At 37.3% G+C, this 16,348-nt stretch overlaps 2 protein-coding genes and 1 long non-coding RNA gene across 3 annotated transcripts; all 3 read right to left on the bottom strand.

Annotated features, from left to right (window-relative positions):
* Positions 1–11,717, bottom strand: LOC127915513 (low affinity immunoglobulin gamma Fc region receptor II-a-like). The gene is made up of 14 exons (XM_052495682.1): positions 11,657–11,717; positions 11,514–11,561; positions 11,104–11,424; positions 10,733–11,011; positions 10,319–10,564; positions 10,003–10,119; positions 9,860–9,884; positions 9,683–9,780; positions 9,485–9,535; positions 3,265–3,336; positions 3,116–3,178; positions 2,918–2,989; positions 2,768–2,818; positions 1–445 (listed from the first exon to the last, which is right to left on the bottom strand). Exons 1-14 carry the CDS (start codon positions 11,715–11,717, stop codon positions 438–440), a joined length of 1,512 nt encoding a protein of 503 aa, XP_052351642.1. The 3' UTR covers positions 1–437.
* LOC127916081 (uncharacterized) lies at positions 711–2,065 on the bottom strand. Its single transcript, XR_008093310.1, has 3 exons — positions 1,106–2,065; positions 904–1,007; positions 711–853 (listed from the first exon to the last, which is right to left on the bottom strand). It is a non-coding gene; the product is annotated as an uncharacterized LOC127916081 (long non-coding RNA).
* Positions 11,718–11,989: 272 nt separating the features above from the next.
* On the bottom strand, positions 11,990–16,348 carry LOC127916080 (B-cell receptor CD22-like). The gene is made up of 5 exons (XM_052497333.1): positions 16,056–16,348; positions 15,883–15,927; positions 12,787–13,044; positions 12,354–12,611; positions 11,990–12,261 (listed from the first exon to the last, which is right to left on the bottom strand). Exons 1-5 carry the CDS (start codon positions 16,084–16,086, stop codon positions 12,074–12,076), a joined length of 780 nt encoding a protein of 259 aa, XP_052353293.1. The 5' UTR covers positions 16,087–16,348; the 3' UTR covers positions 11,990–12,073.

Genomic DNA, 16,348 nt, shown 5'->3' with positions numbered 1-16,348 from the left:
TATCATTACAACATATCATTTATTTAAGCTGTTACAGTAATACACACATGGTTAAATAGAATATATTTGTTGTATTTATCTGGTAAATTAAAATAACATACAAATCCTTCATGTACAAGGTGATATTGTCCCTCACAGAAAAAACACATGAGAAATGTAACGTGAAATGTTCCATGTCATGTTGTCACATGTTGTCATATTAACTTCAAATAAGATCACGTGATCACATGAGAACGTGTTTTTGGAATACTTCACATGTTCACTTGTAAGAATGAATGTGTTTTTTCTGTATTTGTGTGTTCGTGTGTGTGAGCATGCCTGCATGTGTGTGTGTGAGCATGCCTGCATGTGTGTGCTTGCGTGCATCCAGTATGTATAACCCATGTTCCCAGATTGCTCCTACTTCTCCTCTTCTCTGGTGTGTCCCTCCATCTCACTCAAGGACCTGTAACATATCACCACACAAAGTTATTTATCCCTCCATCTCCCTCAAGGACCTGTAACATATCACCACACAAAGTTATTTATCCCTCCATCTCCCTCAAGGACCTGTAACATATCACCACACAAAGTTATTTATCCCTTCATCTCCCTCAAGGACCTGTAACATATCACCACACAAAGTTATTTATCCCTCCATCTCCCTCAAGGACCTGTAACATATCACCACAAAGTTATTTATCCCTCCATCAAGGACCTGTCACATATCACCACACAAAGTTATTTATCCCTCCATCTCCCTCAAGGACCTGTAACATATCACCACACAAAGTTATTTATCCCTTCATCTCCCTCAAGGACCTGTAACATATCACCACACAAAGTTATTTATCCCTCCATCTCCCTCAAGGACCTGTAACATATCACCACAAAGTTATTTATCCCTCCATCTCCCTCAAGGACCTGTAACATATCACCACACAAAGTTATTTATCCCTCCATCTCCCTCAAGGACCTGTAACATATCACCACACAAAGTTATTTATCCCTCCATCTCCCTCAAGGACCTGTAACACATCACCACACAAAGTTATTTATCCCTCCATCAAGGACCTGTAACATATCACCACACAAAGTTATTTATCCCTCCATCTCCCTCAAGGACCTGTAACATATCACCACACAAAGTTATTTATCCCTCCATCTCCCTCAAGGACCTGTAACATATCACCACACAAAGTTATTTATCCCTCCATCTCCCTCAAGGACCTGTAACATATCACCACACAAAGTTATTTATCCCTCCATCTCCCTCAAGGACCTGTAACATATCACCACACAAAGTTATTTATCCCTCCATCTCCCTCAAGGACCTGTAACATATCACCACACAAAGTTATTTATCCCTCCATCTCCCTCAAGGACCTGTAACATATCACCACACAAAGTTATTTATTCCTCAAGGACCTGTAACATATCACCACACAACATTTTTTAGTGCTTGCAGTCAAACAAAGTCCTAAGAATAAAACAGATATACTGTCAATAGATACAGTATACTATGATATATGAGCATTAATTCCATAAAGGTGTAATAACCTGATAAACCATGTATTAGAAACGTGTCATTTTACTACAGCCTCTGCTGTTAAGCCTATGCTATGTTACTTTCATGTGCAAGCATCAAAGAAATTACATGTCAAACATTCCTTCCAACCAAAACATGCTGTAATGTCTCTGTCTTTTCAAAACAGCTCTTAACTAAAAGGGCATGATTATAATTGTAACATCATAGTGTGGAAATATATATTAAAATCATGTTTTGATTGCACTGGGCCTCTCAGAGTCACAGTTTGTTGAATTCTTTGATGTACAGTCCACTCAATTATTTGGACATTTTATGTTCATGTAAACTAAGTAAACTGATTTGGTTTAACCAATGAGAAGCCTTGTTAAAGTTTTGGGACAATCGCGTAAACTCCGGGTTTGCTGTGGCAGAGGACTTTTGAGGCGCTCGAAGGGGTGATGCTGCTGGAAGACATGAGAACTGAGACGGACACTATAGTTGTTGAATTTCAAACTTTTACATTTGAAGAGATTCCATTTAGCAAAGAGACTGTTGCTTAAGTTTACTTACCTGTTACATGTGTACAGATAGTCCTGTTAAGTATCTGTCGAATTTGCCCGAATTCGCCTATTGCTATATGGAGAATTTTGCCATGGTAGCTTAGCTTGTCAGGTCGGGAGCTGTTATGTTTCAGAGACCTGAGGACTTCTTTAATGACGCTAGACATCTCTTCTGTTGCATGCAAGGCATTTCCCGCCATGGATCATAGAAAGGCATTGACCTTGGATTTATCGTTTCAGGGGGTATGCTACGGTACCGTGAGGAACACTGGGGGTTCCCATTCATTTACTGAATCATTTGGTTTCTATCAAAATTCATTGAGCTCCAATGCACCAACATTAGTTTGCAAGCTTGAACAGTTTGAGTGCACTCTCTATACCCTAGGGTTATATTTGTATTCCAATATTGTAATTGATTTGTAATATATTCACGTAAAATTGCATTCTGTATGTGTTTGTATTTTCTTTGAGTCATTCACAGTAATATACGCCTTTTTATCTATTAGTAATATCCCTAGCCTCTTGTTTCCCCTTCGATTGAGTCAGTATCATACAATTTGAAATACTGAGATGTACTTTAAACCATTATTCCCTTGCTGATCTATCCAAGTCTGTGGTGAGAGGGTTACATATAAATATATGCCATTTATCAGATATAAGTATCATATTAGTATCAATAGCATATGGATATTAGTCTTACCTGGCTTCAGTTGAGAGTAGACTGAATCTACCTCAGGTAGGGTTGTTGTTTCTGTAGGGAGTGAGGATAAAATACAGAGATATTCAATATGTGGTCAGAGGTGTGAGGTTCTGATAGGGGGAATATGGAGGGAGAGATGTCCAGTCTTACCTCTCTTCTTCTTGGCTTTGGTCTTCTTTTGGAGGTCAACCTCAACATAGGTCACATCAACAGGTCCAGCTGCTGATGACAATGGACATTTCCAGTCAACAAATTAAGGAATTATCTTATTTAATATTCTGCCTCTTCATCAAAACTCCCAAATGGTGAATTTAGTGACTAACTGCCAACTAGTAGAATGGGTCTTACTTGTGGCTTTCCCTGTCTTCACCTCAGAGTAGACTGGACTTTCTTTTGGATCAGCTGGCTTTTCTGAGGAAAATAAAACATTTATTGTAAATGTTTCAACTAAATCATTGATACACTGCACATTATTCATTGATGTCACAGATAGTTACCATTCTTTTTCTTGTCCAACATTTTGAGTTGAATCTGGGCGTATGTCTCATGACTTGGTGGAGCAGCAGCATCTGAAACATACAGGTGATACACTAATATCTCTACTTAGTAACATGAAGAACAGCAGCAGTAACTCTATACTGTATTCATATTAAACACATGAAGAACAGCAGCAGTAACTATATACTGTATTCATATTAAACACATGAAGAACAGCAGCAGTAACTCTATACTGTATTCATATTAAACACATGAAGAACAGCAGCAGTAACTCTATACTGTATTCATATTAAACACATGAAGAACAGCAGCAGTAACTCTATACTGTATTCATATTAAACACATGAAGAATAGCAGCAGTAACTCTATACTGTATTCATATTAAACACATGAAGAACAGCAGCAGTAACTCTATACTGTATTCATATTAAACACATGAAGAACAGCAGCAGTAACTCTATACTGTATTCATATTAAACACATGAAGAACAGCAGCAGTAACTCTATACTGTATTCATATTAAACACATGAAGAACAGCAGCAGTAACTCTATACTGTATTCATATTAAACACATGAAGAACAGCAGCAGTAACTCTATACTGTATTCATATTAAACACATGAAGAACAGCAGCAGTAACTTATACTGTATTCATATTAAACACATGAAGAACAGCAGCAGTAACTCTATACTGTAACTATTAAACATAACTCTATACTGTATTCATATTAAACACATGAAGAACAGCAGCAGTAACTCTATACTGTATTCATATTAAACACATGAAGAACAGCAGCAGTAACTCTATACTGTATTCATATTAAACACATGAAGAACAGCAGCAGTAACTCTATACTGTATTCATATTAAACACATGAAGAACAGCAGCAGTAACTCTATACTGTATTCATATTAAACACATGAAGAACAGCAGTAACTCTATACTGTATTCATATATGAACAGCAGCAGTAACTATATACTGTATTCATATTAAACACATGAAGAACAGCAGCAGTAACTCTATACTGTATTCATATTAAACACATGAAGAACAGCAGCAGTAACTCTATACTGTATTCATATTAAACACATGAAGAACAGCAGCAGTAACTCTATACTGTATTCATATTAAACACATGAAGAACAGCAGCAGTAACTCTATACTGTATTCATATTAAACACATGAAGAACAGCAGCAGTAACTCTATACTGTATTCATATTAAACACATGAAGAACAGCAGCAGTAACTCTATACTGTAATATTAAACACATGATGAACAGCAGTAACTCTATACTGTATTCATATTAAACACATGAAGAACAGCAGCAGTAACTCTATACTGTATTCAGAACAGCAGCAGTAACTCTATACTGTATTCATATTAAACACATGAAGAACAGCAGCAGTAACTCTATACTGTATTCATATTAAACACATGAACAGCAGCAGTAACTCTGTATTCATATTAAACACATGAAGAACAGCAGCAGTAACTCTATACTGTATTCATATTAAACACATGAAGAACAGCAGTAGCTCTATACTGTATTCATATTAAACACATGAAGAACAGCAGCAGTAACTCTATACTGTATTCATATTAAACACATGACGAACAGCAGCAGTAACTCTATACTGTATTCATATTAAACACATGAACAGCAGCAGTAACTCTATACTGTATTCATATTAAACACATGAACAGCAGCAGTAACTCTATACTGTATTCATATTAAACACATGAAGAACAGCAGCAGTAACTCTATACTGTATTCATATTAAACACATGAAGAACAGCAGCAGTAACTCTATACTGTATTCATATTAAACACATGAACAGCAGCAGTAACTCTATACTGTATTCATATTAAACACATGAAGAACAGCAGCAGTAACTCTATACTGTATTCATATTAAACACATGAACAGCAGCAGTAACTCTATACTGTATTCATATTAAACACATGAAGAACAGCAGCAGTAACTCTATACTGTATTCATATTAAACACATGAACAGCAGCAGTAACTCTATACTGTATTCATATTAAACACATGAAGAACAGCAGCAGTAACTCTATACTGTATTCATATTAAACACATGAAGAACAGCAGCAGTAACTCTATACTGTATTCATATTAAACACATGAAGAACAGCAGCAGTAACTCTATACTGTATTCATATTAAACACATGAAGAACAGCAGCAGTAACTCTATACTGTATTCATATTAAACACACATGAACAGCAGCAGTAACTCTATACTGTATTCATATTAAACACATGAAGAACAGCAGCAGTAACTCTATACTGTATTCATATTAAACACATGAAGAACAGCAGCAGTAACTCTATACTGTATTCATATTAAACACATGAAGAACAGCAGTAACTCTATACTGTATTCATATTAAACACATGAAGAACAGCAGCAGTAACTCTATACTGTATTCATATTAAACACATGAAGAACAGCAGCAGTAACTCTATACTATTAAACACATGAAGAACAGCAGCAGTAACTCTATACTGTATTCATATTAAACATGAAATCAAAGCAGTGAACAGCAGCAGTAACTCTATACTGTATTCATATTAAACACATGATGAACAGCAGCAGTAACTCTATACTGTATTCATATTAAACACATGAAGAACAGCAGTAACTCTATACTGTATTCATGAAGAACAGCAGCAGTAACTCTATACTGTATTCATATTAAACACATGATGAACAGCAGCAGTAACTCTAGTAGTCATATTAAACACATGATGAACAGCAGCAGTAACTCTATACTGTATTCATATTAAACACATGAAGAACAGCAGCAGTAACTCTATACTGTATCATATTAAACACATGATGAACAGCAGCAGTAACTCTATACTGTATTCATATTAAACACATGAAGAACAGCAGCAGTAACTCTATACTGTATTCACATTAAACACATGAACAGCAGCAGTAACTCTATACTGTATTCATATTAAACACATGAAGAACAGCAGCAGTAACTCTATACTGTATTCATATTAAACACATGAACAGCAGCAGTAACTCTATACTGTATTCATATTAAACACATGAAGAACAGCAGCAGTAACTCTATACTGTATTCATATTAAACACATGAAGAACAGCAGCAGTAACTCTATATTGTATTCATATTAAACACATGAAGAACAGCAGCAGTAACTCTATACTGTATTCATATTAAACACATGAAACAGCAGCAGTAACTCTATACTGTATTCATATTAAACACATGAAGAACAGCAGCAGTAACTCTATACTGTATTCATATTAAACACATGAAGAACAGCAGCAGTAACTCTATACTGTATTCATATTAAACACATGATGAACAGCAGCAGTAACTCTATACTGTATTCATATTAAACACATGAAGAACAGCAGCAGTAACTCTATACTGTATTCACATTAAACACATGAACAGAAGTAACAGCAGAAGAACAGCAGCAGTAACTCTATACTGTATTCATATTAAACACATGAACAGCAGCAGTAACTCTAGTATTCATATTAAACACATGAAGAACAGCAGCAGTAACTCTATACTGTATTCATATTAAACACATGAAGAACAGCAGCAGTAACTCTATATTGTATTCATATTAAACACATGAAGAACAGCAGCAGTAACTCTATACTGTATTCATATTAAACACATGAAACAGCAGCAGTAACATACTGTATTCATATTAAACACATGAAGAACAGCAGCAGTAACTCTATACTGTATTCATATTAAACAGAAGAACAGCAGAAACTCTATACTGTATTCACAGAAGAACAGCAGCAGTAACTCTATACTGTATTCATATTAAACACATGATGAACAGCAGCAGTAACTCTATACTGTATTCATATTAAACACATGAAGAACAGCAGCAGTAACTCTATACTGTATTCATATTAAACACATGAAGAACAGCAGCAGTAACTCTATACTGTAATATTAAACACATGATGAACAGCAGCAGTAACTCTATACTGTATTCATATTAAACACATGAAGAACAGCAGCAGTAACTCTATACTGTATTCATATTAAACACATGAAGAACAGCAGAACAGTAACTCTATACTGTATTCATATTAAACACATGAAGAACAGCAGCAGTAACTCTATACTGTATTCATATTAAACACATGAAGAACAGCAGCAGTAACTCTATACTGTATTCATATTAAACACATGAAGAACAGCAGCAGTAACTCTATACTGTATTCATATTAAACACATGAAGAACAGCAGCAGTAACTCTATACTGTATTCATATTAAACACATGAAGAACAGCAGCAGTAACTCTATACTGTATTCATATTAAACACATGATGAACAGCAGCAGTAACTCTATACTGTATTCATATTAAACACATGATGACAGCAGCAGTAACTCTATACTGTATTCATATTAAACACATGAAGAACAGCAGCAGTAACTCTATACTGTATTCATATTAAACACATGAAGAACAGCAGCAGTAACTCTATACTGTATTCATATTAAACACATGAACAGCAGCAGTAACTCTATACTGTATTCATATTAAACACATGAAGAACAGCAGCAGTAACTCTATACTGTATTCATATTAAACACATGAACAGCAGCAGTAACTCTATACTGTATTCATATTAAACACATGAAGAACAGAACTCAGTATTCATATTAAACACATGAAGAACAGCAGCAGTAACTCTATACTGTATTCATATTAAACACATGAAACAGCAGCAGTAACTCTATACTGTATTCATATTAAACACATGATGAACAGCAGCAGTAACTCTATACTGTATTCATATTAAACACATGAAGAGCAGCAGTAACTCTATACTGTATTCATATTAAACACATGAAGAACAGCAGCAGTAACTCTATACTGTATTCATATTAAACACATGATGAACAGCAGCAGTAACTCTATACTGTAGTCATATTAAACACATGATGAACAGCAGCAGTAACTCTATACTGTATTCATATTAAACACATGAAGAACAGCAGCAGTAACTCTATACTGTAGTCATATTAAACACATGATGAACAGCAGCAGTAACTCTATACTGTATTCATATTAAACACATGAAGAACAGCAGCAGTAACTCTATACTGTATTCACATTAAACACATAACTCTATACTGTATTCATATTAAACACATGAAGAACAGCAGCAGTAACTCTATACTGTATTCATATTAAACACATGAACAGCAGCAGTAACTCTATACTGTATTCATATTAAACACATGAAGAACAGCAGCAGTAAATACTGTATTCATATTAAACACATGAAGAACAGCAGCAGTAACTCTATACTGTATTCACATTAAACACATGAACAGCAGCAGTAACTCTATACTGTATTCATATTAAACACATGAAGAACAGCAGCAGTAACTCTATACTGTATTCATATTAAACACATGAAGAACAGCAGCAGTAACTCTATACTGTATTCATATTAAACACATGAACAGCAGCAGTAACTCTATACTGTATTCATATTAAACACATGAAGAACAGCAGCAGTAACTCTATACTGTATTCACACATGAAGAACAGCAGCAGTAACAGCAGTAACTCTATACTGTATTCATATTAAACACATGAAGAACAGCAGCAGTTCATACTGTATTCAAACACATGAAGAACAGCAGCAGTAACTCTATACTGTATTCATATTAAACACATGAAGAACAGCAGAACAGTAACTCTAGTATTCATATTAAACACATGTAACAGCAGCAGTCTATACTGTATTCATATTAAACACATGAAGAACAGCAGCAGTAACTCTATACTGTATTCATATTAAACACATGAAGAACAGCAGCAGTAACTCTATACTGTATTCATATTAAACACATGAAGAACAGCAGCAGTAACTCTATACTGTATTCATATTAAACACATGAAGAACAGCAGCAGTAACTCTATACTGTATTCATATTAAACACATGAACAGCAGCAGTAACTCTATACTGTATTCATATTAAACACATGAAGAACAGCAGCAGTAACTCTATACTGTATTCATATTAAACAACATGAAAACACAGAACAGCAGTAACTCTATACTGTATTCATATTAAACACATGAACAGCAGCAGTAACTCTATACTGTATTCATATTAAACACATGAAGAACAGCAGGACTAAAAACATAACACAGTATACAGTACCATTATTATAGTTGTCTGAGGGATTGATCGTATCATAGACGTGACCACCACCTGTTGGTCAAAGAAGAGAGAGACAGTTTAGTTTGGTTGGTTCTCCCTCAGGGACAGAGAGTACAGTAACATGTTATATAAAGGGGATGTTGATGAGTCAGTGTATGAGGTTACAGAGAGGGGTAAAGTCTGGGCTGAGAAACTGACCATGCTGCAGACATGTATACCCAGCATCAGGAGCCTGACCCTGGGTAGATCCTTGGTCCTGTTGGGGGTCCTGGTTGGTACACTGGGTCTTGGGGTGCCTAGAGGGAGAGAGATACTCATAAAGAACTAAGCCGATATGTTACTGAATAATCATAGTTGAGAGACAGGTGTACTTACAAGAATATTCTGTTAAAACAGGAACCTGTAATGAGAAATGTAAACTATTATATCAGGTCATTTCTGTATTGAACTATTGTATTTAAACATTTTTCTAACTAAACATGAACTACAGAGTTAAATGATGAATAATAAAATCTCACCTTTGGCGTTTTTAAATCTCCACAGCAGGACGAGGAGAATGACCAGTAGAACACCAGCAACAACCAGACCCACAACCACTCCTACTAGGACTGGTGTAGAGGATCCAGGAGCTACGACTGGAGAGAGAACAGCACAACACCACCAGACTCAGAGAGGTAATATAGGAGTATAGACCGGCTTGTATCTTCTGATCATTTAGTTCAGAGGTTATATTTTCTATGGGATTGCAAATCCAAACGTTTTTTAACTTCAACACTAAAATCACTATCACACAGATGATGAAAAGGTAACTTGTGATCAGAATAGTTTTCTCACCTCTCACTGTCATCCAGCTCTCTGGTGATTCTCCCTTGTCAGGGTATTTGCATGTGTAGAATCCTTCATCTGACTTGGATACTGTAAGGATGGTCATCTCTCCTGTGGTCTCATTCTTGATGAGTACTCCATCTTTGTAGAAATCAGCCTTGATGTTTGAGCTGGTTGTCCAGTATTTGCAGCGCAGAGTCACAGAGTCTCCTTCAGTCAGGGGATGGACAGGGCTCTCCAGGATCACATCACCAGCTGTTTAACATAATATATAAATAATGCTGTAAATCTGCATACTGGAGTCATCACCCTCAAAATATTATGATCTTGTAATTTATAAGAGATGCAATTCAGTTACAGAATTGAACATCCTATTGTCATGAAATGTTGTTTTTGTGTGTGAATGTTGTACAATAGACATACCAGCCACTGTGATGTTGACAGCATTACTGTTCTCTCCTGATCCAGACTCACACCAGTACACTCCACTGTCCCCTGTGTATGTGTAGCTGATGGTACATGTGGACCCTGTTATTGATCCCCAGTGAGAGACACACCCTGACTCTACTCCTCTCTCTGTGTATCTCATCAGTCTCCATCCAGTAGAGTTCCCCTTCAGCTCACAGCTCAGTGAGAGAGACTTTGATCTAAAGTGTTGAGTTGTGTTGGGACTTATTCTGAGAGACACTGAAGGCTGCAGATCTGAAACAATGAGAGACAGAGTCAAACCTTTAGTAAAATAATAGATATTATACACGAGGGAGACTTAAATATGTTTCAATGCGTTTAGTTACCTCCTGACCAGAGAAACTGAGGTTCACTGTAGAGTGTGTAATAGACTGGGTCTCCTCTCCCAGCTCTACACACATATCCTCCTGTGTGAGTAGGACCAGCAGGGATCAGGGTGTAGGAGTCTTCACTAGTCACATTGTCAGATAGGGGCTGTAGAGAGTAAGACTTGTCTGATAGGGAGGGTAACCCAGCTCTGTAGGGAACAGTCCTGTACCAGGAGAACCTCCAGCCTGTAGACGTCTTGTCAACTTTACAGTTCAGAGCCACTGAGTCTCCAGGGTTCAGCCACCGAGGAGAGATTCTCAGGACAGCCTTGGGTTTATCTGTTATGAAGGGAAGGCAGGATTCAAACTTTTAATCTTAAACATATTCGAGCAACCATCATGACTTGTATAAGCTTAAATAGACTTACCAGACACATTCAGTTGTACATCATCACTGGTCTTGGAGAACTTGTCTCCTTTACACCCTCACAGGTATATGAATCACTGTTAGACCTGTAGACAGGACTGATTCTGTACTCAGGCTTTGTGTTAAAGGGGCTGAATAACTGACTATTCTTATACCATCTGTAGTTCCAGTCAGAGTCTCCTCCCCCCTGTATGTCACATCTCATAGTAACAGTCTCTCTAATGAATATCTGGGTCCAGTTGGGTTGGAGGGTCAGAACAGCAACAGGCCTCTCTGCACAGTCACAACACAGACAACTAACTGAATAAACAATTGCTCAATTTTAAATGTGTGCATTTATCAATAGGACTACTCATGAATATAGCTTCAAGTTACCTACAGTTGTTGGGATATAGTCAGCAGACAAAATATTATACCATAGTTTTTATCAATGTAAAATAACATCTTATTTATCATAAAAATGTTTTAGACTCAACAGTAATGTTTATCTGGACTGGGTCACTGTACAGGGTGTAGTAGACTGGGTCTCCTCTCCCAGCTCTGCACCAGTACTGTCCTCCATCAGAGACACTGACCCAGCTGAGTGTGTAGGAGTATCCAGAGGTTGTGGTTACTGGTGTAGAGTCTAGTCTGTGTCAGGCACCAGTAAAACTTCCATCCAGGAGACTCTACAGTACAGCTCAGTGTCACTCTGTCTCCTGTGAATACGTTCTCTTTGTCTGAAGTCAGTGATGTCGACGGCTGATAATCTGTTGGTATTTCAATAGGTTTGAGTGGAAAGATCCAGTGTCCTGATACACACGACGACAAGTTAGTGATGGAGCATCATTAGTGAACTCACCAGTGACTCTGATGGGGAGGAAAACACTGACTTGAGACCACTGAGGCCGACCTGTCCTTACCCCAGCACATCTGTACTGACCAGCCTGGTTAGACAGAGTGGTGATGGTTTTACCAGGCATACTGGAATGGATGTTGTTTCCTATATACCAGCTGTACATCCAGTCTGTGTACATTGATATGTCACACTGCAGACTGACTGTCTCTCCAGAGTGAAGGAGACCCTGAGGAGAGATACTCACTGAGGCCGTGGGCAGAGCTGTTGAAAGACAATACAGTCAGTTGTTGATTCATACATAAGATGAGAACACATATTGTGGAATCTTGCTATCGCGGTATTGATTCTAAAAGGTTGTCATTGTGAATAAATGCATTTGCAGTTTGTACATATAACCTCTTTTTACTCTTTGTCAATGACTGAGTCTTAAACTCACCAATAAACTGGATAGAGAGGGCTCTGCTGAGTTGAGACTTCTGGGGCTGATCTTTCCTGGTCCCCCAACACTGGTACTGACCAGCCTGGTCGGGGAGAGAGATGATGATTTTACCATGTGTACTGGAACCTGGTTGGTTGTTTCTGGACCAGTAGTACGTCCAGTCTGTGTAGTCTGGTATGTCACACTGCAGAGTGACAGTATCTCCAGAGTAGAGGAGACCCTGAGGAGTGATTCTCAATGTGGCTCTGGGCTGAACTGTGGAAACACAAACAAAATATATCCAATACACACTGAGTGTACAAAACATTCAGAACTTTCCATGACATAGACTGACCAGGTAAATCATGTATATCCTTCCATGTCACCTGTTAAATCCACTTCAATCAGTGTAGATGAAGGGGAGGAGACAAGTTTAAGAAGGATTCTAAAGCCTCCAGACAATTGAGACATGGATTGTGTATGTGTGCCATTCAGAGGGTGAATGGGCAAGACAAAAGATATCAGTGCCTTTGAGTGGGGTATGGTAGCAGGTGTCAGGTGCACCAGTTTGCGTCAAGAACTTAAACGCTCCTGGGTTTTTCACGCTCAACAGATTCACTTGTGTATCAAGAATTGTCCACCATCCTAAGGACATCCAGCCAACTTGACACATCTGTGGGAAGCATTGGAATCAACATGGGACAGCATCCCTGTGGAACGCTTTTGACACCTTGTGGAGTCCATGTCCCGATGAATTGAGACTCTTTCGAGGGCAAAAAGTGGACGGTTGCAACTCAATATTAGTACGGTGTTCTTAAAGTTTTGTACACTTAGTGTAAATTATTCTTAATACCCATGTAGATGGTATTTGCTGATTTCTTTTGATTTTCCAATGATGTTAAGTAAAGAGGCAATGAGTTTGAAGGTAGGCCTTGAAATACATTCACAGGTACAGCCCCAATCGAATCAAATGATGTCAATTAGCCTATTAGAAGCTTCTAAAGCCATGGCATCATTTTCTGGAATTTTCAAGCTGTTTAATTAAAGGCACAGTCAACTTAGTGTATGTAAACTTCTGAAACCACTGGAATTGTGATGCAGTGAATTATAAGTGAAATAATCTGTCTTTTAACAATTGTTGGGAAAATGACTTGTGTCATACACAAAGTAGATGTCCTAACCGACTGGCCAAAGCCATAGATAGTTAAGACATTTGTGGAGTGGTTGAAAAACAAGTTTTAATGACTCCAACCTAAGTGTATGTAAACTTCTAAATTCAAATGTATAACCAGGACTGACTCTGTACTCTGGTTTTGTATTAGAATAGATTGACTTCCTGTTGTTATGCCACTCATACTGCCAGTCAGAGTCTCCTCCCCCATGTATGTCACATCTCATAGTAACAGTCTCTCCAATGAATATCTGGGTCCAGTTGGGTTGGAGGGTCAGAACAGCTACATGTCTCTGCACAGACACACAGACAACTAACTGAATTAACAGTTGCAAGGAAGGTGTTCATAATGTTTGTTCACTCAGTGTATATTGTGCAACTAAATACTTCCAGCTCTTACCACATTCTTTACATTTTCTCTCAGACATAAACATCCATGGATAAAAATGTAAATAAAGAGCTTCAGTATAACAATACATCCACTACTTGAATATTGAAATAGGGAAGGCCAACATATTAAGTGGGGCTCCAGTCCACAAAGTAATAAGTATGCTAGTATTACAGTAAATGGTTGAAATGACTGAATAGCATCTCACTATCAACTCATGTGCAGAGTTATTCACTGATATTAAAGGAGAAGTTTGCTTTTTTACAACGAAATGTCAATTGTTAAATGTAAATACCATGTTACAGAACAGTTCAGACTCCTTTTTGTGATTTAAAACTTACCCTAAACAACAAATCACTTCCTCATCCTCCTTATGGGGAACCCCCAAAAAACATGAACAAAGTCATCCAAACACGGCATTTTAGAAACGGTAAAGCTCTCAGTTTAATGATGCAGGTATTTTAACGTTGTGTGCATGAAATTGTGTCGTTCTGAACTTTATCCACAATACTATATTCCGTTTTGCGCGATTCGAGACGTTTTCCTTATCAAACTCTTCCATTCTCCATGTAGCTTGTTGCTACAGGTAACTGCCAAAATAAAGGAAACACCAACATAAAGTGTCTTAATAGGGTGTTGGGGCACCACAAACCATCAGAACAGCTTCAATGAGCCTTGGCACAGATTCTACAAGTGTCTGCAACTTCCTGTGTGGAAGATTAGCTCTGATTAGCTCTTTCATTCATGTCATTATGACAGCAAAGTCAGATCATGAGAGCTCTCATTCCTATCAGTACATTCATGCTCCATGAGATTATGGTGAGATGCTTTTCAGAATGGTGAGATGCTGTCAGAATGGTCAGATGCTTTTCAGACTGGTGAAATGCATTTCAGAATGGTGAGATGCTGTCAGAATGGTCAGATGCTTTTCAGAATGGTGTGATGCTATTCAGAATGGTGAGATGCTGTCAGACTGGTTAGATGCTGTTAGACTGGTTAGATGCTGTTCGACTGCCCTTATGGAAAAACCACATGATTTCAGATGTGGTTTTGGAACACTTCACATGTGATTTCACATTAAGTTTCACATGTGGATTTTCACATGTGATTACATAACTTTTTAAATACATTTTCACATGACAAAATTGCAAAAAAATTTTTTTAACTTAAAAGGAACGGTTCACTCATTTGGAATGTTAAATTGTTTTTGTGCATTTCTAAATGATGTTCTATCGATTCCCTGAGTCATGTCATGTTTTCATGTGTATCTGAGTTGTTGGAGTTCAAGCAGGCAGAAATAAGGCTGGTATGACGTGTCATACTGGCTCCAATACAGACTTTAGTCTACCTACATAAACACAACCATCATAACACAATTACCTATCAGTCAAATAAAACATGTACATAAACTATGTTTCCTACCTCTTTACAGATCATACATACACAACTGAATCCCCTTTTCTCATAACATTAATGAACGTGAGGAAGGAAAAGCAGAGACAAAGATGATGAAACATAAAGAGATGGAGGTTTGATCAAATAAATGAATATCTACCATCATCTTCATCACAGTGTCCACAGTAGATGAGGATACTCAGCACTTCAACAAAGACAAAGTCATTACAATACAGTAGTAATACAGTAGTGTATAGTAATATAATAGTAATATTAACATTAGTGCATTGTGCTCATAGACAAACACACAAACACTAATACGTTCTTACTTACAGAGCAGCACACAGAGCAATGTGTTCTCCATTCTGTCCCACTGACAAGTGACCTTCTCTACAACTACAGTTCTTCTGACAAACCCCTCAACTTCCTATATGACAGACTGTTTAGATCACACCTCTTCACCGTCACACAGAAAAATAGAAAATTATTGAGAAACGTACAAAGGCTGTAAGAAAAAAGAGTAGCGGTTGATGGCGTGTTAATTTTCTGACCAACTTCTTCTTATAGTTTGCTACATGACCTCACACTGGTTCCTTCCTCTTTATTGAAGGAAAGGAGGATGGAAT

Source organism: Oncorhynchus keta, chromosome 35 (genome assembly GCF_023373465.1).
Source record: "Oncorhynchus keta strain PuntledgeMale-10-30-2019 chromosome 35, Oket_V2, whole genome shotgun sequence".
Taxonomy (NCBI): Eukaryota; Metazoa; Chordata; class Actinopteri; order Salmoniformes; family Salmonidae; genus Oncorhynchus; species Oncorhynchus keta.
The sequence above is the reverse complement of the archived record's forward strand: the minus strand, read 5'-3'. Positions and strand labels throughout refer to the sequence as shown.